At 48.2% G+C, this 23,908-nt stretch overlaps 1 protein-coding gene across 1 annotated transcript in view; it reads left to right on the forward strand.

The window, feature by feature from the left end:
* The window catches only part of LOC149331610 (sodium/potassium/calcium exchanger 4-like), a 63,637-nt gene that overhangs the window by 19,775 nt on the left and 19,954 nt on the right, over positions 1–23,908 (forward strand). Inside the window, exons 2-12 of the mRNA XM_089556779.1 lie at positions 4,204–5,223; positions 9,367–9,518; positions 13,301–13,385; positions 14,060–14,163; positions 15,881–15,955; positions 16,064–16,143; positions 18,650–18,765; positions 19,605–19,698; positions 20,759–20,855; positions 21,331–21,422; positions 23,089–23,141. Coding sequence (XP_089412905.1) covers positions 4,204–5,223; positions 9,367–9,518; positions 13,301–13,385; positions 14,060–14,163; positions 15,881–15,955; positions 16,064–16,143; positions 18,650–18,765; positions 19,605–19,698; positions 20,759–20,855; positions 21,331–21,422; positions 23,089–23,141 — 1,968 coding nt within the window. The remainder of the gene's footprint in view (positions 1–4,203; positions 5,224–9,366; positions 9,519–13,300; positions 13,386–14,059; positions 14,164–15,880; positions 15,956–16,063; positions 16,144–18,649; positions 18,766–19,604; positions 19,699–20,758; positions 20,856–21,330; positions 21,423–23,088; positions 23,142–23,908) is intronic.

The raw sequence follows: 23,908 nt of genomic DNA on the forward strand, positions 1-23,908 counted from the left end.
CAATGTCGCAGCTTATTTATTCCTCTGCTGCAGCGCGCTCGCTTCTCGGCTTTCAACTATTTTTTGTTTCGTCGTTCGGGGACGGCGCGTGAGCCCGCCATTTTTACTGTCTTTGTTTCTCCGTTAGCGCGCGCGTCTCTCCCCCACCTACTCCTTCCGTTTCGTCTCTCCCGACACCCCTTTCGCTCCCTGAACGCCCTCTCCCTTTTTCCGTCGCACTCGCTGAAACCCTCACCACAACCCTCCTCGTACCTTGCAGGCCTGTACCTTTTTCCACCCGCGCCCACTACTATAGCTCGCGTTTCGAGGCTCAATTTAGCGGCTATTACTAGGCAACGCGACAGGCGGCGGCAGCGCTATGGTGGCCGGGATGGCGATAACGGGCCGTAAATCAATTCATCCTCTCGCCCTCCTTCCACTCGCTTCCATTTTCCCCTCCCCCTTTGTCCACGCTCACCGCGTACACCGTGTTTGTCGCTCGCCGAGCAGCGACGAACGACGAAGGTGGCGACATCTGGCGGCCGTCCCCCGAGACTCGCGCACCCCCGTAACCCGCAAACGACCGTGCGACAATCGCGCTTCTGTGTGCACGGGTCGCGGGTACGACAGGTCTCGCCGCCCAACTGTCTGCCGCTGCCCCTCTGCACACAGCGAAGTCCATTTCCTCTTTTCCCCCATCTCCCAATAAGACTCCCTGTGTGACAGCCGACCCGGGAGATTTATTTGCTCCCTAAGCGAGGCTAACCTCCCGGTCTCTTTCCTCCGCTTAGATTTGTTTTCTGTTTCTGCCTCATGGGGGCGCCGCGATTGTCGTCTGCTGCGCGATCCCGAGAGCGCCGTCTGCGCACGCCGCGTCGTTTGCTTTCGCGAAAGGCGACTTGGAAGACTTGGCGGACGAGGCTATACACGCTAGAAATGTGCAGTAGCGTCAGTAGCAAGTGTTCTACACTAATCATGCCGCAGTCAGTGCCTACAGCGATTCAGTGCCTGTGCCGGCAGACTGTGCTCGTATGAGAAAGTGTTAAACACAGCATTGTGTCGTTAAACGCGCAATGCAGGTAGACAGTAAACTTAGTCGAAGTAAAGACATCCCCGTCCGTAATGGATGTCCTCAGACGATGACGCAGCAATGTGCTTTTTGGATACAAATACAAATGTAAATTGTCGAGTTTACCGTCCCGAAGCAACACATGGTATATGATGGACGCCGTAGTGGAAGACTTCGGATCAATTAGGCCCCCTGGGATTATAAATGTGCGCTGGGATTATAACACCACACGAGCGCCTTTTAGCGTTTCGCCTGCATGAAAACGCGGTCTCAACGGTCGGGTCTGAACCCAAGTCCTCCGGTTCAGCAGCCGAGCGCCTTAACCACTGAGCCACCAAGAAATGTGGCAACCGCGTCCCAGGAAACACCGCTGTAAAATATGAAGTTGTCAACGAAACAGTCACTGAACGCAACCAGTCACCCACAAATAAACTTGGTCACCAAATTGGAACGACACTGCTGTATCTGAATTGAATTCTAGTAAATAACTGACGAACACCTGAGTCTGAATCATGACAGTGCTTCATATAAGCCCCCGCAGAAGTTCTTCCAATTGACAAGGCCGGTAGATTAAGTAAAACTTTGGTTAACGTAGATTCTGAGGCCGACGGATGACATTGAAAGGCATTACACGTCAGCACAGATTTGTCTGCAAGGGAAAAGGAATTTGACACAGGCCTCCAGTACAGGAACCCTGAACCATAGAGTTTCGTACTATTACCTAGAGGGAAAGCTGGCGGCGCTGCACTTCAGCCACCATGGACGCTCAAAGCAGCATGGGGCGGTGAGCTACTTGTTGCGAGACAGTCGTATTTTTTCGGGAACATGGAGTGTTATTACTAAGACGTTTCATTCCGAAAACGCTGTTCGTGTGTGCGCAGACGACTTTCGCGCGAACGCAGTGTGCAAAATCCATAGTAGTGAAAACGCATAGACACACGACGCCAATAAAAGGTTTCACTTTTCCGAAATGCCATTAAAAAAAGCTCTTAAAGTATCTAAGCAACAACATTTTTTTGAAAACATATTTACTTTTAAAAATGCGCCTGTTCATTACGAAATATTAGTTTTTGTAGTGTTCATTACTTGGCCAATGGGAGAGCTAGCCATCTCTTATTTTGGGCAAACTTTGCAATTAAATGCTTTTCTGCTCGTTTGTTGCAATCATTAGACAAGATATTGAGTGTTAGGACATCTGTAGTTATCAAAAAGCTTCATTTTTTATTATTTTTTGGACAAAAGTTGTAGTTCAGCAGTCGGTAGCTCACCGCCCCATGATGCTTTGAGCGTCCATGGTGGCTGAAGTGGTCTCGAGGGACCTCCATGCAAACTCCCATAGACGGGTTGCCAGCTTTCCCTCTAGGTAATAGTAAGAAACTCTATGCCCTGAACGAAGTGATAAACTAAGAGAAGAATTTATTATGATTGTGATGATGATGACTACGGTGATTATGCTCATTATGATGATGATGGCTTCATACTGCTGTTTTCACAGTGCAAAACTGCTGCGGATCGTGACCTTCTCTACCATACCCGAAAGTCAGAAGGGAAAAAAGACGGAAGAAATAGGTCAAACAAAGGGCAATTTACAATGGCGTCGAGTGTAGGAAGATACGATAGACGATAATAAACCCAACCTGCAAAGAAAGCAACGGCTTTCGCGCCCTGTGCGATATGCCATTATTCTCGGCCTGAACACACAAATCATGCTGCCTCAAAAACGCTAACGCCGAACGAAACACAAAACTTTTGCGCAACAACACGTAGACTGTTCACCGAAGGGCCAAACACGGTGGGATAAATAGCATTCTCACAGAAAACCTCACCATAAAAGCGTTACGCGCCCGATAACAAACCAATTTCCAGCCATAACGCCTGATAAATCAATCCAATTAAATACTGATCCGCGCTCGTCTGCAAATATAACTCCCCCCCCCCCCCCCCCCCCCCCCCCCCTCCCTGGCAACTTCATCACGTTTTTCCTTGAGCAGCCAGGCATTCACAGTGGCTCAATATGCGTTAACTGCCCCGTACCGAGTTCTGAGCACATAAATACAAACTACGCTTCTCCGAAGCCGTCACCTTACATCTCCGAAACCTTCGCGACTGAGCACCGACCACTCTGCTGCCTCGTTCTGCCCCCGGATTAAGGGTCGTCCGGCGAGCCAAGAGACGCTCGAGAGGGCCCTCCGAGCTCTTTAACGACTATATTTTTTTTAGTTCGTCATTACTTTTTCATGAAGCGGCGACCTTCGTAACAGACGGCAACGAAAGTCGAAAAGCAGTCCCTTCAGCTTTCAAGCAGTGCGTGAAAGCAGAACTCTTCTTTCTGTCTTTTTTTTTCCCCCTTCCCGTCCCGTCGCAGTACTTCTCCGTTGCTTTGAATTTATTATTTGTACAACATATACCCTCTTTTTCGTGCGGAGGTTAACATACGACGATCGATCCTGAAAGCTCGCCGTCTGCAAAGCAGACGAAGAGGTTCTCGTAACTTTTTCACGACTCTTCGGTTCTTTCTCTTCTTATTTTTTTCCTCTCTGTCACTCCCTTTCCGTCTAAACCTTTCGACGCAAGCAGACGACCAACTCGAACACGGTTTCTTTATCTGTTCGGTGTAATCTCTAACTACGCATATATATCTCAGGAGAAGGCTCTGAAACGCTCACGAATCGAGGGAGAAAGTTTCGCCCGTGAATTATAAGAACGAAGAAAAAATCCACAGAGGAACCTAATTAGCATATGTATTGGCAATGAGACAGTATAAGAAGCCGTCGATGCCTTCACCGGAAATGACGTCACTTTCCTCCATCCAATGGGCGAATTTTATGACAGACGACACTTTTTTTTCGATGAGGCTTTTAATGCTATGACATTAATAAAAGACGGATGCGGGGGAGGCACTCAGCGATCAAGCGGAGACGACGAAACGAAGGAAAGAGGAAAGCAGCGACGCGTTTTAGTTCTAACAAAGCAACAATGGGTGTCGGGGCGACTTTATTGGTTCATCCTCCGCTCATGCATTGTGGGCGAAACGCATTACACCGCATAGCGGACACGAGATTCCTGCGCTGATAAGTTTCCTCCCTTTTACTACACCTAGTACTAACGTATTGTTTACTTTCCTTTTCTGCTCTTTTTTTTTTTCAAATATGCAGTTGCGCCCGAGAGCAACGCCAACGGCTATCTGGTGGGCCGTCGTCTGCTCGCCGTCGCAGGCGGCGGAGCGGCCGAAGCAGACGACGGCTTCAGCTCGTCTGCACCGGAAACGGATGTCGGCCCGGCGCCTACAAGACACGTAAGCCCGCTCTTCAAACGGGCCTCGCCTGAAAACTCCGCCGGTGCGGAGGACAAAATTCCCACAAAGGAAGGCGGTGCTCAGCCAAAGCCCAAGTCGACGGGCGGCGCCGGCGGCAAAGGAAAGCCAAAGGAAAAAGACGAAGACGAAGCTGGCAAGGGCAAAGGAGAGCACACGGTCGGCGAACCTAAAGGCGACGGCAAAGCTGGCCAGCCGGGAGTGCAGGTGGAGACGGGCGCAGCAGAAGGTAGCGAACCGGAACCGAAAGAACCCTCGGGCCAGACGGCTTCGAAAGATGGTGCAGACGACAAGAAGCCCAAAGCCAAGCCAAAGACTACGGCAGAGACCGAGGAAAAAGAAGAGCCGTCAAAGGCATCGGGCGGGAAAACCGCAGAAAAATCGGAACAGGCCGCCAAGGGCAAATCAGGGACGGAGACGGCCGAGGAACGGGGCGAGCCGGCGGCAGAACCGGAGCAAGAGCCCAAAGCGAAGCCGGAGAAACCCGGAAAGGACACCAACGCCAAACCAAAATCCACCGAGGAGGAACCAGCGACCAAGACGGACGAGCAGGCGGTAAAACCGAAATCGGAGGACCAGCCGGAGGAGAAAACGAAACAACACAAGCCAAAGCCAAAGCCGAAAGAAGAAAGTAAGCCGTCCGGAAAAGAGGAACAGAAACCGTCCGAGCCGGAGAAAGGCCGCACCGCAGGAGAGGAGGAGCAGGAGGAGGAGGCAGCGTCCAAGCCGAAGCCCCCGGAGGAGGGAGTAGCTCCGGCCAAGAACATCTCCAAGAACGCTACAAAAGAAGGAGCCAAGGAAAAGTGGCGAAACGAAACGAAAAACGAAGAGGGGGAGGAGGACATCGACTGCATCAGACCCGGTAAGTGAGCGATCACTCCCAGACGAAAAAGTAGAAAATAAAAAGTTACATATAAAGGCGACCTACACAGCTCTGACCGGAACGATGCCGATGCGTTCTGGTGCGACCACTGGCCAAAAGGTTATAGCAGGGACATTTTTTTTTTAGTTTTCTCACTACTTCTGGACGCCATCTCGGCGGCAACTTAGTCGCAGACAGCAGAAAATAAAAGCCGGGGTGATACTTTCCAATTCCGTCCGCGTACTTTTCCACGCTTCTGCCAGCTGGCAGAGATGAGTGATAGCTTCCCCGCATAGCACTACTGCGTTGAGGCAAACACATTGCTCGGGAAACTAGCTAGGCACCTCAACTACAGTCGAATACAAGTCGAGATAAAAGCGGCCGTTCCCCATCAAAGGACCCCATTCCAACCAATGGTGTCGGTCGGTTCTCAAAAAATGTTTGTGCTGCGTAGCTTCAAGCAGCAGAATTGCAGGAAAATTTTTGAAGCCTTTGAGATACACAATCAAGGTGATAAGTGCGTTAATACTGCATCTGTTGTGTTATCGCCCAAGGAGTTGCGATATCTAAAGACTAGAATGTCGCGTGTGCCTAGGTAAAAACTGCCTAGTTGTTAAACTTGTTAAAAGCGGATGCGAAAGTGCGGGGCATACGTTTGTGAGCTGGGGTATCAGAACTTTGTTGTTGTGTATATATTTAGTTTGTGCCAATAAACAATCAGTTGAAGTCAGCGTTCGTCCTGCGTTTGTTGCGCTGAAAAAAAAAACGCATTCTACGTACCAAGACCAACTAGCCCGTCTTTCCACTTTAACAAATTCGTTCTTGAGTTGTACCCGGCCCTAGAAGCAACGTACCAGTCTCATCGCAGGAGTCACGGTAGAAACTTGTGGCCATTAAAACCTCGCGCAAATGAAAAGAAAAAAAAACAGACAGAGGAAAAGGGAGAAAGAGAAGTGACGCGCGTCAACTGCGATCCTAGCAATCTGAGGGTATGATATACAAGCAGGAACAGTACAAAAGGGAACGCTTATTTCAGCCCAGTAACCAACTTTATTCTAACGCGATGGCGGTAAGGCGCCAGTGCTGCAGAAAATCCGTCGTCATCGTCGTTGTGAGCGAAAAATCCCCGCAGAAGCAACCTAGCTGAGCCATCTAGGTCACGTGACCTTGTTGCGTAATCACAACCTGCCCGCCGCATTGTGAGCAAACTGAGCTCCGGGGCAGGAATGACCAATTTGCAGACATTAATCCATTTACGCTGATAAGGGAGTAATTACTCATTGGCATCCACCCAAGCGCAGCCATACGGCTACAAAGGAAAGCTATACAGCTTTCTCAGAATCTTCGTAGTTAAAGAAAAATTCGACCCCGAACCCCGGACCAGGACGAATTTTTCTTTAACTACGAAGTTTCTGAGAAAGCTTTATAGCTTTCCTTTGTAGCCGTATTGCTGCGCTTGGGTGGATGCCAATGAGTAATTACTCCCTTATTACAAATTTACTCCACCTTGGGGGATTCCCCTAAACATTTGACTAATCCATTTACGCTATTACGTCACACGCTTAAGTGCCCCCTCCCATTTTTTTTTTACTTTTGAATCCAAATTTAAAAAGGCTCTAAAGGAATCAAGCGTCTGCAGGAGAACTACTTCGAACAAAATCAAATCACGATCCCCACCGACATCTGGGTACCAATCGTGGACTGCATCCCGACGCACCGTTCAGACTTCTTCGGCCGGCACGTATACCTACCAACGCCTGCCGTGACACCGCGCAGTTTGCCTCGGCCCCGTACAACGACGGAGAATAGGCTGAAGACGAAGCTAGCATGTCTTTTTATCGCCCACGTGACCGGGAGGACACAATGCAGCAATGCACGCAGTCTCGCTACCCACAGCGCTCCAAGCATAGACATCAGGCGCTCGTTAGTGTATATACGCTCATTGTCGTTCGCACTGCATGCCTGTACACCGTCTACGCGGCTTCAGCGCCTCGTTATGGCCGTGCACAACAACGTAGTTGTAGTCGGCAGACCACGCCCTCCGCAGTTTCGCACAACACAGGGGACCCGCGACGTTTACAGCGCAGGTGTGGCGCGCAATTTTTATACTCGCGCACGCGGGATGTACCAATTTTCTTTTCCATTACAGCGTCACGGCTAGCGTCCGCACTCTTTAAAAAGCAAACCTATGGCGTGAATTACGTCATTCTTTAATTTTTCTAAGGCGAAAGCCTTTAATGCCTCATCGTTGTCGACAGAGGGTTGTCAGCGGAGGTGTCACGCTTTCCGGTTGGTCGAAACGGTTATGACGTCAGAGTGCGCGGTTTCGCAGTAATGAGGTCACCCACGGATGCCTGACGCCACCTTTTGGAGCAGACGACAAATAATGAAATAGTTGTCCGCTCCGACAGGGGGCGTAAGGCGTCCGTGGGTGACCACATTACATGCCTCATTACTGCGAACACAGCCATCGATACAACCGAACTCATCGAAGCAGAGAGAGAGAGTCGTGCTAAAGAAGCAGTCAAAGTGTGTAGTTGTAATGTGTAGTCAAAGTGTGTACTCAAATAAAGCACTAGTACAGCACAAACATTCTGGCAGTCAATGCCAAACAGTGCGCCAGGAAAGGCTTTCGCCTTGCAGCACTTTGTGTCTGTGTTCTGTCCCCGTCCTTTCTTAGTCGTTTTGCGCTAAAAGCTTTTACTTTACCAAGATGAACCAACTCGCCCAGCAGAACGTGTTACTGAACTTTAGAGAGCCAAAGTGCCCCCTGATTTTTTTTTTATATATACGTATACACTCGAAACTCTTCTACCCACAGAATGGTGTACCGCGGCCCAGTGCGGTTAATGGAAATCCGAAGTGGACGGCTGCCTTATTGAGAAATTACTCCACTTACCGAAGCAGACGACAAATGCGCGACCGGTCTACATGGACGCAGGCTTGCTCGAGTTCGACCGCCTGCATAGTGGCTCCGCACTGAGACGACATGTAGAGAACGAAAGAGAGCATTTCTGCAGCGAGACAGACTCGCTTACTATGCAAAGAAACGATGAAGGAAAAGACATTTTTAGCCCACGCGTGCATACATTTACATGCTTTGCAATAAGAATGGCCGGTGAAGGCTTCACCGCTCCACACACATACTTCGAGCCAGAAATGACACAAGTATTGCAAATTTGCCGTCTCTCACAGAGACAACAGAACTTTGTCAGTTCGTATATCTTCCGCAGCTTGTTTGTTAACGACGATTAGGCCGAATAGGGAACTGTCGAACCTTTGCAGAGATCTCCACTAGTGACGTATCATGTAAGCCATCAATGCGGTTGTCGCTTTGCCAAAAAAAAACAACAAAGAGACAGTGACATCATCTCGAGGCGAGAACCAATCGTGCGCAGACTCAGTATACACATCCGCCCGACCAAAAAAAAAAGAATGGTTGTGGCTTAGCTCTGCTATGACAGCATATACGTAGCGTAAGCGGTTAACTGCCTAGCGACAACCTCGGGGTCCAAGGAATTGAGGTTTTTCAGTCTTCACAGCGGCCCGACTCTCTTTAGACTCCATGTAGAGCACACTACCTCAACCGCATGTCCCGCGCATTATGTACCCACGGTGCGCCCTCCTCGCGCATGCGCAGTAGCGCGCGGCAGTCCTAAACACAGCGGCGGGCGCACGCGGCTTCGGCGCGTCTGCTGAGACTGTGACGTCACACCTCTGAAATGCGCCGACCGGCGGACCGTCGGGGGCTAGTCGGAGAGGAGCGCGCGCGCCGGCGGCGGCGAGGGCGACGCAGATGCGCCTCTCGTGACGTCACGCGGCTGCCGCGCATGCGCAGTGTGGTCGGCGCAGAGGGCACGCGAAGCTCCTTCCAGCCAGCGTAGTGTAGCTTACGCTACAAAACACGGACGATTCATAGTTTTTCGTTTAAGTACCACGTGTGGCGTGAATGAAGTGGGTTTATCCGCGGGCTAGCCTCCGATAGCACGTGCACGTGCGTGAGTCGTCAGCTCAACGTAGCAAAGCCAATCCGCGCTAATGAAATGTAATCAATGTACTGCGAGGTAAGGGACTGAACGTGTCTATGGATTGCGCAGGGGAATGCGCAGCCTCAGAAGACCACCCCTGTTTTCGTATTCGCAGCGTACCACGAGTTTCCACCAGACCTGTTCTCGCACGAGGCCCGCGCCCGGGGCGGCGTCATCGTGCACATCCTGGTGGTGCTCTACATGTTCTACGCTCTGGCCGTGGTCTGCGACGACTACTTCATCGCCTCCCTGGAGGAATGCTGCGCCGTGAGTACTGCTCAGTCTTTTCCAAAGCCTGATTGTATACACTAAAAGGATTAGGTTTTATGTTTCACACGGTTTAACGTCGCAAAGCGAGTCCGGTTATGAAGGGCGCCGTAGTGGAGGGCTCCGGACAATTTCGGCCACCTGGGGTTCTTCAATGTGCACTGACATCGAACAGCACACGGGCCTCTAGCAATTCGCCTCCATAGAAATGTGACTGCCGCGGCCGGAATCGAACCCGCGTCTTTCGGGTCATGACCACTGAGTCCCCACAGCGGCTACACTAAATGAAAAATTCACAACCTTGTTTGGTTTATGGGGTTTAACGTCCCAGAGCGACTCATGCTATGAGGGACGCCGTAGTGGAGGGCTCCAGATAATTTCGACCACCTGTGGTTCTTTAACGTGCACTGACATCACACAGCACACGGGCCTCTAGAATTTCGCCTCCATCAAAATTCGGCCGCCGCGGCCGGGATCGAGCCCGCATCTTTCGGATCAGCAGCCGAGCGCCATAACCACTAAGCCACCGCGGCGGCTACAGTAAAATAAAACTTCACAAACTGATGACATGAGATTCCCATGCGAACTTATGGGGTTCTTGCTATATCACTGTCATATGAATATTTATGGGTCCTGTATGCCTATAAGTGGGATCATACATGCGCGCATACAGGTCCCGTATCGGTTCATATAGGTTGTATTCATTAAGGTTTTGACATCTATTTGGCAACGGTGGTTATGGCGCTCTGCTGCTGACCCGAAAGACGCGGGTTCGATCCCGGCCTCGGCGGCCGAATTTCGATGAAGGCGAAATTTTAGAGGCCCGTGTACTGTGCGATGTCAGTGCACGATATAGAAGCCCAGGTGGTCGAAACTTCCGGAGCCCTCCACTACGGCGTCCCTCATAGCATGAGTCGCTTCGGGACGTTAAACCCCAATAAACCAATAAAGCAAACCAACTATTTGGCAACGGTGAACAAATGCAGGAGTTAAAGCCTCGCGTATAGGTCTGCAGACTTGCGCTTGAAGACATGTGGTCAACCATTGTTCAATAAGTGGCCACACTGGCCATGACGGACGGACATCTACAGTCTTTGTCAAAAGTAACCAGGCTGCATGGTTTGCTTCTTGCTCGTACAGTGGAGCCCTTACAGCTTCACTGAAGCTGAAATGGTCGTTAAAGGTAAGGACTGGGGGTCTTCTTACCTTCAAACAACTTTTGATCTTTAGGAAAGTCACAAGAGCTCCACTATATAAGCTAGAAGCAAACCATGCAGCCTGGTTACTTTTGACAAAGACTGTACGTCCATTCACTAGTGCCATCTTCTGTACGCGGATTATAGCACACCTACGCCTGGATCTTCCGTGCCGTTGCATATCCAGTCACTCAGCCACACGCGCTATAGGCAACCGGAGGCAATCCCGATCCAGTTGAGTTGAGATGCTGTAAGCTACAGGTGGGGTTAGCCTTGCGGTTTCTGCAGGCAATTGCTCCACCGTTCCCGATCCATTCCCGCTGCTCATCAATGCACAACCCGCTCCGATTAGGAGATCGTACTCACGAATGTTCACTCCCGCCACGGCGTCTAGCCCGTCCGTGAGCTTATCGCGCTATACTTACTGCCCAAACAGGCAAGCTTGCGCAAGCGCACGCCAACAAATACCGCGTCCGATGACCCGAACGATCTCAGCCCGCCGCTGCTGATCGACAGTGACGGCGTCCCGATCTTCCCCCGTGAAGCCGTGGCTATTTCGCCACTTTGGGTATACGCTATGGGCCAAGCGATGTCGCAACGGGATAATGTTTTGCTCCCTCCGCCTGTCCCGGCGTCTCATCAATTTGTACGCGCGGTTGCGGAACAGAAGAGCCGCGCATTTCTCAGCAGCGTATCCACTGTCGAGTCCGTAACCGCACACGACACATAAGCGGCGCCAAACTGCACCTCCTCACTCACTCCGACCACTGGAAGCCTGAGTGCATTTTGAAAACGACGCGATGGATCCTCTTAACCAGAGAGGTTAAGCCGATATTTCTAACTCATCGGCCTCGCAGCCACCCCGCTGCTTATCGGCGTACACAGCAACGGCTTGCGAAATCGTAACAAACGTGGCGAAAAATCTTGTCACCGAGCCATCGTTTGTAACATGGAGATTTGCGAAATAGAGGTCCCTGCGCATCTTCGTGATTATCGCTTCACTTCTGTGTACGGGGTCGCTCAACATGAAAGGGAACACGCGAGCGCGTGGCAGCCGCGCTTCGCGAAGTTCTGCCGCCAGGGGGCGACAAAGGCACATGCGCAGTAAACAGGGCTGGCTGCTCTTTCCGCGCATGCGCCTCGGTGGCAGCCCTTCGCAAAGTGCGGCTGACGCGCGTTTTCGTGTTCCCTTTCATGTTGAGCGACCCCGTACAATTGGCGGCAATGGGAGCAAGTGTTCGCGCAAGCATCCGGCACGTATACCTTCAGTCAAAAGTCTTCAGGACACACGATCTGCTATTTGAGCTGTGCAACAGGAAACGTACGGCGCCTATACGAAGCTATCAAAGTTCTTAGCTGTGTGAGATTCCTTCGCACCCGCTAAAAATTTTAAGCTTCTGGGGTACGTGTCGTGGCACCACAAGGCTCATAAGCGCACTCAGCCCGAAGATTTTTCACAGACGCTGTACTTGAATCTGTGCAAGGAGACCATGCTTTGACGCCAGTGTTGTGTATACACAATGCAAAAGTGTGGCGAGCCTGTCCTGGCCTATCTGTCACTTTGAAGAGAATTTATTTGTCCCTGCCTATTCCAAAAAAGTTTACCACTCGCTTTCTATACAAAGCTATGCCATCGTATTGGTCTTCGCGCCTTGGCAACCAGAACAGAGTTGGAATCAGCCGCTGTTAGGCGAACATCTTTTTATTATTCGTTCAAGCCGCGCGCTCCGAACGAGTGGAACCATCTTCTTTCCGCGGATATCGTATCAGTAAGAGATCCCCCACTTTCCCGCCAGTCATTATCTGCGTTCTTGCCTTGCGGTCACATACAGCCGTTCTTTACAGAGTAGCGCGTTCTCCTGCTTGCTTTGCGCGTGACTGCTAATGCTCCTATTCCTGTTACGTACTTTATTTATTTCAGAATACGTTAGGTCCCAGCTGGGCATTATTACATAAAAGAAGTACTAATGAAAAAGAAACCATGATCATAGAAAACGACGAGCCAAAAAAGAAATGCGCAATATTTTGCGGGAGAGAAAAAGTTAACAATACAACACAGGTAAACAATGTTTAAAAACAAAAAAAAATCATTATTCTTACTGCTGTACTGATTTTTGTAAAATCTGCCGCTTTGTTTTGTCTGTTCGGATTTGTTATCAATACACTCCTCCACACAGTGTATGTAAAAATTGCGAGGACACTTTGGCAACTCAAGTGTTGAGAGGCGAAAGCCGAGGACACTATGCCGTGACGACTTCCGGTGGATGTGACGTTCCCGTGGCTATATCGACATCCGCACTATTTCGACGCAATTCAACATTTTTGCCTATAATCAATTAATTAATCTACAGTCACCAAACGTGGCTTCTAGGTTCATTTTTTCCTCCTCTATCTGAAGCAACCATTGGTTTTCTTCTATCCTTTTTAGTTCCCAAGTTAAGCGCGTGTGGCACGCTTTGTTAACGGACGACAGTATGAGCCATAAAAGGCTTTCGCCTTAATATATAAACAAATAGAGGTACATAACGAAGAGAGCCGAGCTCCCCTACCCCACACTCAAGATGACTACCCCCCTCTTTCGCCCAGCGGCTGAACCTGTCCGAGGACGTAGCCGGGGCCACCTTCATGGCAGCAGGCAGCTCGGCGCCCGAGCTCTTCACCGCCATACTCGGTATATACACGTCCTGCCTGCCTATCTCCCAAAGCCGTTCTGCAGTGTGCACGCTCCCGCACACGTAGCTATAACCTTTATGGAACTGAAACTGAAAAAAAAAAAAAAAACGCACGCTTCCACTCATGCCTGACCACCTAATCACTGATGTTGTTTGTGTGGCGCGTTATCAGCAACGTCCGGGCACCCGTTACACGTGCGTCGTTTATTTTTTTTCTTTCTCTCTCTTTGTCCCGGGTTACAACCGCTCTTCACGGTAGCAGCCACTATGTGCATGCAGTACATCTCATCAGCACAGCACGTTCGAGGGGGCCTAACCATTCATAGCTGCACTTACACGTGGTGCAACAACCTGTGTGGTCATTAGCGATGAGGGCAGTCTCCAGATAGCAGGACTTAATGGCGTATACAGTCTACCTCCAAAAGAGGGGGGGGGGGGGGGGGGGGGAGGCGTCCACATACTTGCCATCCCCGCGGCTAATCGTCAGTCTCTGGCTAATCGTCAATCGCGGGGAATCACCGTACCCTACAGATCTGTTAACGGCCAAACACGGTACAGCAGGGGTTTCGAAGCGTCTATCAGCCAATCACTATAGAAGAGGTTTCGAAGGGTCTTCTGAGCGATGTCCACGCGGACACGGAACGCTAATGGTTCCCCCTGCCGACCACCGCAGGCGTCCTTATCGCGAAGGGGGACGTGGGCACGGGGACCATCGTGGGCTCTGCGGTCTTCAACGTGCTGTTCGTCATCGGACTGTGCGGCCTGTGCTCCGGAAAGGTGAGTTCTGCAACCTCCCTCTGCGTCTCTTCCGGGGGTGGATCTTGCATAAACTATAGCTGGTTCACAAGCGACAGAAGCTGGCGTTATCATATCAGCCATACTATTCTTGCATGTGCCCTGCATCTGTCTTCTGCTATGTTAGGCTTCACCAAATACAGTAGAAACACCAAATTTTTTCTCTCTGATTATTTTTTTTAGAATGGTGCGTCAGACATTCGCATACCATTACGTGAAATGTTTTCCTGCGCCCGGTAAATAATTTACAGTTGAATTCCTCCTGCAATGTAGTTACGGTTTCGCTGTCAGCATCCGAACGGTGGCTATGACGTCATAAGTAGGGCTGACACCACGTGAGGCACGCGAAAAGTGCGGGACAGTAGTTTTTGATACTTGCTGTCATCCCGACGCCTGAGAGACGGGCCTTCTCCGTGTTCTAGGCGGTGTAAACAATTGAGCAAACGGAGTATGTAGAATGAGGGTCGTCACATGTGGAAGCCAGTAGAAGAGCGCCTCTCGCGAACGGGGTGATGTGTGTGGAGTGGACGACGGAGACGACATCGTGCAATGCGAAGAGAGTGATGTCAATCACTCCGGAATAAACCGGCGGCGTAGCGCGCCATTCGTCAGATCCGATAAGGGAAGAAACGTAATCAAAAACTATTCCTCGGGCGCGGCAAATGCGCATTATAGCAAAAAAAAAACAACACAAACACGCTCCATCGTTCAAATAGCAGGTACTGAATGCAGAGCAAGCTACAAGATGTACTCAGACCTACGAAACTGCGCGCGAGAAAACTCGCTATTTTTTTTTTTTTTGACGTTCGGCCTATTACGCAAACGAAATAGTACATCTCATACTCGCCAAGATGGTTGGTTCTTATGAAGTACTAGTCGTGACTGCACTGCCGACTGGCTGGCGGCAGCTATAGATTTCACAAGTGCCAACAGCTTTTGTTAAATACGATCACCGCCTTTGTTCCTCTCTAGTTCCTGTTTTGTGTGTGTGTGTCAGGCGAATCGCGCTCCACCGCTAACTGACAACGTGTCTGTTCTACTAACGGTACTTACTGAAAATGACTAATTAAAGCATACAAAAGAAGTAGAAGCTCCAAAGTAAACCCCTGGGTACATAATCCACTCGAGGGAAACAGCCACCGTCTCAGTGCGGTTAGAAAGATCAATGTGGACCGAGATCTGGGCACCCAACATCCCGTTCGTCCAGGTTTTCGAGAACATGGATTAGGTGGGAAGGTAAAGCGTGATTTTTTACTCGGTCTTTGTGTTACGTGCGTCCTCATAGGTTTTCCCTACGACGCTAGAGCGCCAATGGAACGGGAACGCCGGCTACAATCAGGTATCACAGCGATGAAGTTTGTCTCTGTGAGCGTATGGAGAAACCAGGAGCAGCCTTCTGTGGGTTTTTCGCCGAGCACCTTTGGCACAAACACACGCGGTGAGAAAACGATGAGGGCGGGCGGGGCTGTCGCCACTCAATCGCAACAAAACTTCGATCGGCTCTCGTACTACGTACGCTCAACAGCATTTAGAAATCGGAGGCACGCTCTCTAGGGTAAGTGCGACTGGCTTGACCGAAGCGATATACAGTAGTGCTCCGCGCGCCGCCAGTGTGCACGCGCTGAGTGGTCCCGACGGCGCAGAGAAACATCCGCGGACGACTTCCCCGCAGTGATGCCCACTGCCTTGCGATTCGCAGGAGGTGCCCGTGACGTGGTGGCCCTTGTTCAGGGACTCCATATTCTACGCCTTCACTGTGGTCATCCTGATCCTGGTGAGTCAGCCCTGTCGCCACTGCTGCACGCCAGCAGCGTCCACAACCAATGCACTGGTATACAAAGTAAGCGCTGAACACCGTGACGCACGCGCCTATACGTTGCAGGTGATCTACGACGGCGAGGTCACGTGGTACGACTCCCTCTTCATGCTGCTCCTGTACGCGGTCTACATCGACATCATGAAGTGAGTAAACGCTACCGAGCGCTCAGGCCACGTAGTACGAGTCCCCGAAAAGGGAGCCGATAATTAATAAAACATATTTTTTTTTAATTCCCGTTCTCGCGACTCGCGGCGACGTCCGGTGCCAGTTTCTTACACGAACCCAGCCGTACGGTGTCATAAAAGGCTCGCGAGACGTCGGTTGAGAGGGGCTCTTATGTCACGTCCTCTAATCTACGAGAAAACCCGGAACGACGTTAAAGGTGCACTGAAGAGGAATCTGAACTCATCTTTTCGCCGCGGGAACTCGATCTACACGTTCCGAGCATTCTTAGAAACTTCGAATTATTGCCCTATGAGGCCGATTTCCATAATTTAAATCGAATTAACGTCCGTCTCCCACCTTTTTCTTTTTGAATTCCCCGCAGAAGGTGGGAGCAGTCAACCAACACATGGAGTGCCTTTCAGGCAGTCGCGTGGCGGCTTTGCTTTCGCGTTTTATTTCGTTGTTTTTTTTTTAGGTTTCCGTGAATAAATAGATCCAGTCAGAGACTACATAGTCGCAAATTAGGCCCACGGAAGTCAAAATACCCGTGGTATCTGCTTTCGCCGATCACTACGTATCACTCCGCCGATGGCAGAGCGGCAAGCCACCAAGGGACTGGGTGGAAGGTCAATTCACTCCTCCCACCGTGTGCGGGGAATTAAAAAATAAGGCGAGAGCCGAGACGTTTAATTGGATTTAAATTAGGGAAATCGGCCGCACAGGGCAATAATTCGAAGCTTCTAGGAACGCTCGGAACGTGCACGCGGGGGAACAGCCGGTTTCCGTGCGGCATCTTCTCACTCCTGTTCCAGTCTGGCTGTGGTGGGGGAGCGAGGGCGCCAGCCGGAGTAAACAGCCGATCTGTAGACGTCCTTGTGCGGAGCATAGTCCCGGCATGACGTATTCTTGGCGTTTTTCTGTCTCGCCCCGACGTAAAGCCCTCACCCGAGGGCCCTTGAGGTATTTGTAATAAATAAAAAAAAATAAAGATGAAGAAGGAGGGCAGGGGTGGTAACCAGGAGGGTGTTCCGGTTGGCTACAAAGGCGCTCTTTGTGTCATCCCCTATTTTTCCTGTGTGTGTGTCTTTTGCGGCATTCTGAACTTCAATCATTAACCAACTAGCCCCAAAGCAAGTTCTTCTGAACAATCGACCAATGAAGTGCTTGGGCCCGTCTGACGTAACAAGTGCGTCCGTTTCGCCGCCAGCGAAAGACATGGAGGGACAGGTTCCTCACGTCGAGGAAGAAAGGGGGGGGGGGGGGGACAATGGGGCTTTGCTTTCGGATACCGCCGTCTTTCACGACGTGCACAGCTGCATTTTTGCAGAATGCAGTGACTACCACACGTCCCTTACCCACCTATTGCGCTTATATATTTTAACTTTCCAAAACCTGGCGAGGTGTCCTTTTATACGTCTCAAGAATCAAAGCCTACAAGCTATGTCAGAAAGGTGTGACAGCAAGCGCGTGCAGCTGCTGTTCGCGCCTAGCTCACAATTCAGACCTGCAAACCAATGTTCTCTAAGAGAGGTAAAAAGAACCTAATCTGCAAAGCAGACTCTTGCTCAATTGGTTTAGGTCTCTCTGTTCTGTAAATGTACAAAGATTGACGGCAAGCTACACCAAAACGTATAATGTTTTTGTCGATGTGCATTAAAGGTGCACTGAAGAGGGATCTGAACGCGTCTTTTTGCCGCGGGAACTCGATCTACACGTTCCGAGCATTCTTAGAAACTTGGAATTATTGCCCTGTGCGGCCGATTTACCTAATTTAAATCGGATTAACGACGGGCTCCCGCCTTTTTTTTTTTTTTTTAAATTCCCCGCGACGGTGAGAGGAGTCGACCAACGCATGGAGTGCCTTTGAAGCAGTCGCGTGGCGGCTTTGCTTTCGCTTTTATTGTTTTTTAGGTTTGCGTGAATAAATAGATCTAGTCAGAGGCTAAATAACTGCAAATTAGGCCCATGGAAATAAAAATAAGCGCGGACTCCTTGATTTCGCCGATCACTACGTATCACTCCGCCGATGGCAGAGCGGCAAGGCGCCACGGAATTGGTTGAAAGGTTGATCGACTCCTCCCACCGGCTGCGGAGAAATAAAAAAAAAAGGCGGGAGCCGGGACATTTGATAGGATTTAAATTAGGGAAATCGGCCGCACAGGGCAATAATTTGAAGTTTCTAAGAACGCTCTAAAGCGTAGATCGAGTTACAGCTGTAAAAATCCGAGTTCAGATTCCTCTTCAGTGCACCTTTAACAACAGCATCAACTAACTTGACTGCATCGGACAGTTCGACTGTGTGAATGGTAAGTTATGAAGTGCAAAGCCAGTAAAAGCAACCAAGCCATATTTTTTTTATATTGCTATATTTGTGACACCATGAATACCAAGTAAAGAAAAGTGGTGGAAATAGTGCATTAGTCAAAGCACGGTAACTCAAGCAGATATGTTCACGTCTTTTTTTATTTTTGTCGCTCTTCCCAGGTACAACAAAAGGATCCACCAATGGGTTGCCACCACATTTGGGATCCACGAAGAGGAGCAGACTTCCCTGGGCCTAACGTCAGCAGGCTACGATGCTAAAAACTACAGCTCTTACGGTGAGCCCTCTGGCTTACTCACTTTTCACTTGATTCAACTGAGGACTGCACAACCGTAAAAATAATATAGTGGCACATTTGGAGTGACTACCCTAAAGATGATTCACAGTCAGAAGTAAAGACGAAGAGCTAACCATTTTCCATTTTCAGCGAACAAAAGCTTTTTCAACAATGTACGCTTTCTCAGCAGAGCCAAGTGCCATATTAGATATGTTTAATGTGCATGAGGTAATTAAAGAAGCAGAGAATCCTTCATCAGAGGGCATTCCAAGTTCGGACACAGGTTATACCAATTCTCTTATATGACTGCAAAATTGACAGTGTGCTTAAAGTGAAATTTTGTTTCAAAAGAGAAAAAAAACAGATCACTTGACAACAGAAGTGCTGGCTGCCAAGTTTAAGAGGTCACATTTAAGAGATTAAAAGAGCTTAAGAGGTTTTACATGTCTCCAACTTGCTTCTAGGTAATGCAATAAGTTTACTATCTCAAGAACGACCATAATATGAGAGTTTTGTGCTAAATACACTGATAGAAGTGTTCTCTTTGGTTTCGCATAGCCACGTTGACCAAGCGAACGGCATGCATTGGTGACTAAGCCAGTGCACCAAAGCCAGCATGACTAAACTGGCAAGCAGGATACTAATAAATTGCTGCGGTCACCAGCAGCTTTCCCTATTTACCCTTTTTATTAATGAATGTAAGCTCTCCCGCATAGCCAAGGTATCTCATCATGATTTGCACAGCTTGTTTTGTAACCAGCTGCAACTGAAATTCAAATCGCTGTCCCTCCAAGCTACGCCAGTCGTACGTTGATCTGGCATTGTGTCCAAATGTGCAGTGCCATTCAACAATGAAATCGACGACTACGCCCAGCAGAGTGCACTCAGAAACACACGGCCGCTCGATGAAATGATCCGAGACAGCCGGCGCAGGTAAGTGTTGCAGTGTGTCGCCAAAGCATGCAATTGGGCATCTCGCATGTAATCATAAAGTACAGCCGCGCTCTTATTGATACGACCACCCTTATTATAGACAATTTTTCTGGGGACCGAACCTTTTTCAATGTATTTACGCCTTGTTAATATGGAACCTCACTGTCCGGACAGAGGAGAGAGCGAAAATGCATGGAGCCCATTGGCACCCATGTAGTTTAGTCCCATTAATGCGAACATTGATGAGAGCAAAATCCCAAGTTCCTCCACTAGATGTTCCATACCATGCCTTTTAAGTGCAGAACACCAGTGAAAAAGATTCTCTGTGTGCTATGTTCAAAAGCACATTCAACAGAGTTTTTCAGATGCGAACAGTCGTCGTAATAGGAGACACTCCATCACACCAAGAGGCACCATCACGCTTCTCATCGACCACTGGCCACTTCAAACGTTAACTCTTCAATCTACATTGCATAATTTTAAAGATAATGGTGACCAGAATAATAAACCTGGAGCTTTCAAAATTGTGCGGTGTCCACTTCCTTGCCCGCCGCAATGAAGAGAAGTACAGTCCGTAATCATAAAGTGTTTTTTTTTTTCTCAGAATATTTATTCACTTGCTTTTCTTCGTGATTTGTTATTACGGACGACTCGCTTTATGGACACTTTTGCTAGGGAACAAAAGTGTCCATATTAACGAGGCACGATTGTATCTGCATACTGCCTTTGCTACTGCCACTGAGTTATTGATTAATCTATCTATAAATTTTTACGTGCAAAAGCGACACCACAGATGACGAGGCATACTGCGGAGGAGGGTCCAAAAATAATTTTAAGCACCCGGAGTTCCTTACAATTTACCAATGCAATTAAGTTGCCAAAAAACAAATGCAAACATCGGTCATTAATGTTGTTTGCTTCCAATGTACAACGTAATAAGAATATGCTACTTCTGCACTCACATGCCAATGGTTTAGCCAGCAAGGAAGGAGTGTGCCCTTTTACATGTGTATCTACTATGTGGACCCAACACTTGACTCAACTTTTTTTCTTCCACCAGGCCGACTCTGTACGAAGCAGCCCTACGAATGCTCATGACACGCTACTTCCGGCCAAAGACCCGTTTCTGGGCGGCAGCAAAAAGGATCACCCACGAGGTGAGACGAGTCACTCTAAACACCGTTTGGAAAGTGTTTGTTAAAGCGACTTCATGGTTTCTCTTGTGTTATGCACAAACGATCGAGTGACTTTCCTATCTGGTCTATAAATATGTCCGGTTCTCCGACCCATGAAAGCAACGGTGCTCAGTGTGTTTGACTGGTATGGAAAACACACTGCCTGCCCTTTCACAAGGCACAGCAATTTCGTGTCCGTTAGGCAAAAGAAAGAAAATCGAACAACTCAATAGACAAATCAGCTGTAACTTTATTTTTAAATCCAAACACTACGTAGTTTCAACGTATATGGTGACAAATATACACTTGTCTCAAGCACTAAGGCCACATTAAGTGTTGACTCGTGCATTTTTTTGCAGGCCACTGTCAATTTAATTGTTTTCACAATCACACAGTCCATAGACTTGTCTACAAGAAGCCACATGCTAACACAGTCTGTGTCTTGTTCTGCTTGCAGCACAAGCGCATCCGGCGTGGGGAAATCCAGCACTTACCTTCCCAGACCTCCCTCGACCCCAATGACATGGTCCGCCGAGGCAAGAGTTCCAGGTTTGGCACACGTGCTGCAAATATCGAAACGATTACACTGCACAGCTGTTTGAAGCATCATTTAAGGAGGCCTTGAAACACCTCTTATCAAAACTGATATTTTTCTTTATCCCAAAACATTAGGGGCGTGCGAATATTTAAAATTTTTGAACTGCAACTCAAATATCCTTCTATTCGATATACTGAACGGAATCAAATAGTGCACGTTAAAAACTGTTGGAAATGAATCGAATCCGTTCTCAAAAAATTGGCATGAAGTTCGAATAGGGCATGATGTGGTATTTTTCAGCAACTGTTTTAAAAACGGGACCCACTCCGACGCTGCACAGCATACGTGTACTGTCATGATCTGTCTCTGCAGGAATGACGGTTCAGTGCGAAGGTGCGATACATTCATGTGGTGGCATTCATAATTGCCATACATGCTGCCTTCAAGATTGTGCAACGCAAGAGGGTTTAGCCAGGTTTAGCAAGCCCTGCCTTCAAGCTCAATATTAGAGGCTATGGCTCAAACTTTCGTCCTTCTCATGAACTGAGGTTTAGCACTAGTTAAATTGTTCACTGCCATCATCAGCAGGAAAACGTAATTTTCTTATGAATATGACATAACGGTCATAGAGTTAATGCAGAGACTTCTTGATGGGTGTCGCTTAGTGAAGATCAGTGTGGAGTCTTTCGGTAGTCATAGCTTTAACTCTGTGACATACAGTGCCACCACTAGTGTTCTGCTGTTTCGCATAATATCCGTTTTCTAAAAATATTTGCCCACACAGATAATGATTTCACAATTGTTCATTCGGTTTTTAGCTACACTATTCGCATTCGATTCAGCAGCAAAGCTAGCCTATTCGCATTTGATTTGGCTTCGAAAAAGTACTGTTCGCGCACCACTATCAAACACTGCTGCTAAAGCTCAGAAATGCATACAATGCATACGAAATCATTACTTTCACTGAAAGCGGAGCTTTTATAAGCAAAAAAGGCCAATAAATGAAACATAAGCTTTGCCATCATTCACCAATAACTGCGATGCGTTGACACAAGTTTTTTAGCCACGGATTACAAAGGCTAGGCTACAACAGCATTCACTTGAAAACGGTAATCACAGTCCGTTTCGGTATAGACGAGACAACTTTGAACCGAGTTCAAAAACCAAGTTCAAAGTTTCAAAAACAATTTTCTGAGCAATAAAATTACCAGGGGCAGGCACATAAGGAACTTACAAAGCGCAAGTAATGTGAAAGCATCGCAATTCCACTCCAATCATATTCTAATTCTATTCTATTCCTTTGTAGTAGGTGCACTTGTAAGTACTGGCACCGACTATTACTGGTTAACATTTCGTGTTTTCCCTCCTCTGATGACGTCACATCGTTTCGATCAATTGTGAGTTTTGTAACGTCACTTTTCGGATGAATGCCGGGCTTCCCCGTGAATGCGCCATTTAACGCCTTCGCATTAAAATGCATACTTTGCAGCTGCAGAAACATCGATATACCCAGAAAGAGCTGTGCAATCAATTTTTACTACAAAAAAAAAATTGAATGGAGTTGGAAAACACAGAAGAGTAGTAGCAAATGTATTCCAAGGCCTCTTTACGCAATGTTTAAGAACTTCACGATTGCTTTGCAGAGATGTTGATTTTACTATACATTCCACATTTCAGTGTCGACGTTGCCCTCTCTACAGAGGCTGACTGGAAAAGAATTCCCTCAATAAGTAAGCTGACTCCTCTAAACAGTGCTAACTTGCATGATGTTTGTTAACCAAAAATTGCCAGAATTTCTACTGGTTGTACTGTGCACTATTTACAAATATACTTTACCATGCAACTGTACTGTCCTTTGACGTGTGCCTTTGTAATAGTAGACCGAAGTTACTGCTATACAATCTTTGCTTTTCTCAAAAGTTGGCTATAGACAAAAATTATAGGCCTGTTGCAATGCTGTAATCCCCAACATCTGAGTCTTGCAAACACCGAGATCAGTGATGTGAATTCAATTTCACTTAGAGGCAAATTCAAAGCAAGTGTATCACATAAAATTCTTATCTTAATCAATCACCAACCTATATTCTTAAAAAAGAAAACTGACACACTAGCACCTGGACATACCCATCTCTAGCTAGTTTGTACATAAGTGAAAACTGATCTTGAGTTAGGAAGTTGCGTTAGTAACCAATACAAGTGCAGTACCAGTGATGAATCTTATGAAGAAAAATAAATCAAGCACCGAGAACTGACCTACTCATAGCCTCTGGTGTATTAAAGTGGGTAATAGATGGAGAATTCAAACAAAACTGCGCTAGACGACCATGCATTTTGGGAAGTTTTTAATGGTTTTAAGTACAAAAATAAACTTCGAACTGTACCACAATCATGCATACCCAACATACTTGCGAATCGACTGTTCCTTGATGTATCAATGTCTGCGAAGATCAGTAAGCTACACACTACAATATTTGTGTGCCATAACAAATGCAAGTCT

Source organism: Amblyomma mixtum, chromosome 8, assembly GCF_055824585.1.
Source record: "Amblyomma mixtum isolate Tamu chromosome 8, ASM5582458v1, whole genome shotgun sequence".
In the NCBI taxonomy this organism is placed as follows: Eukaryota; Metazoa; Arthropoda; class Arachnida; order Ixodida; family Ixodidae; genus Amblyomma; species Amblyomma mixtum.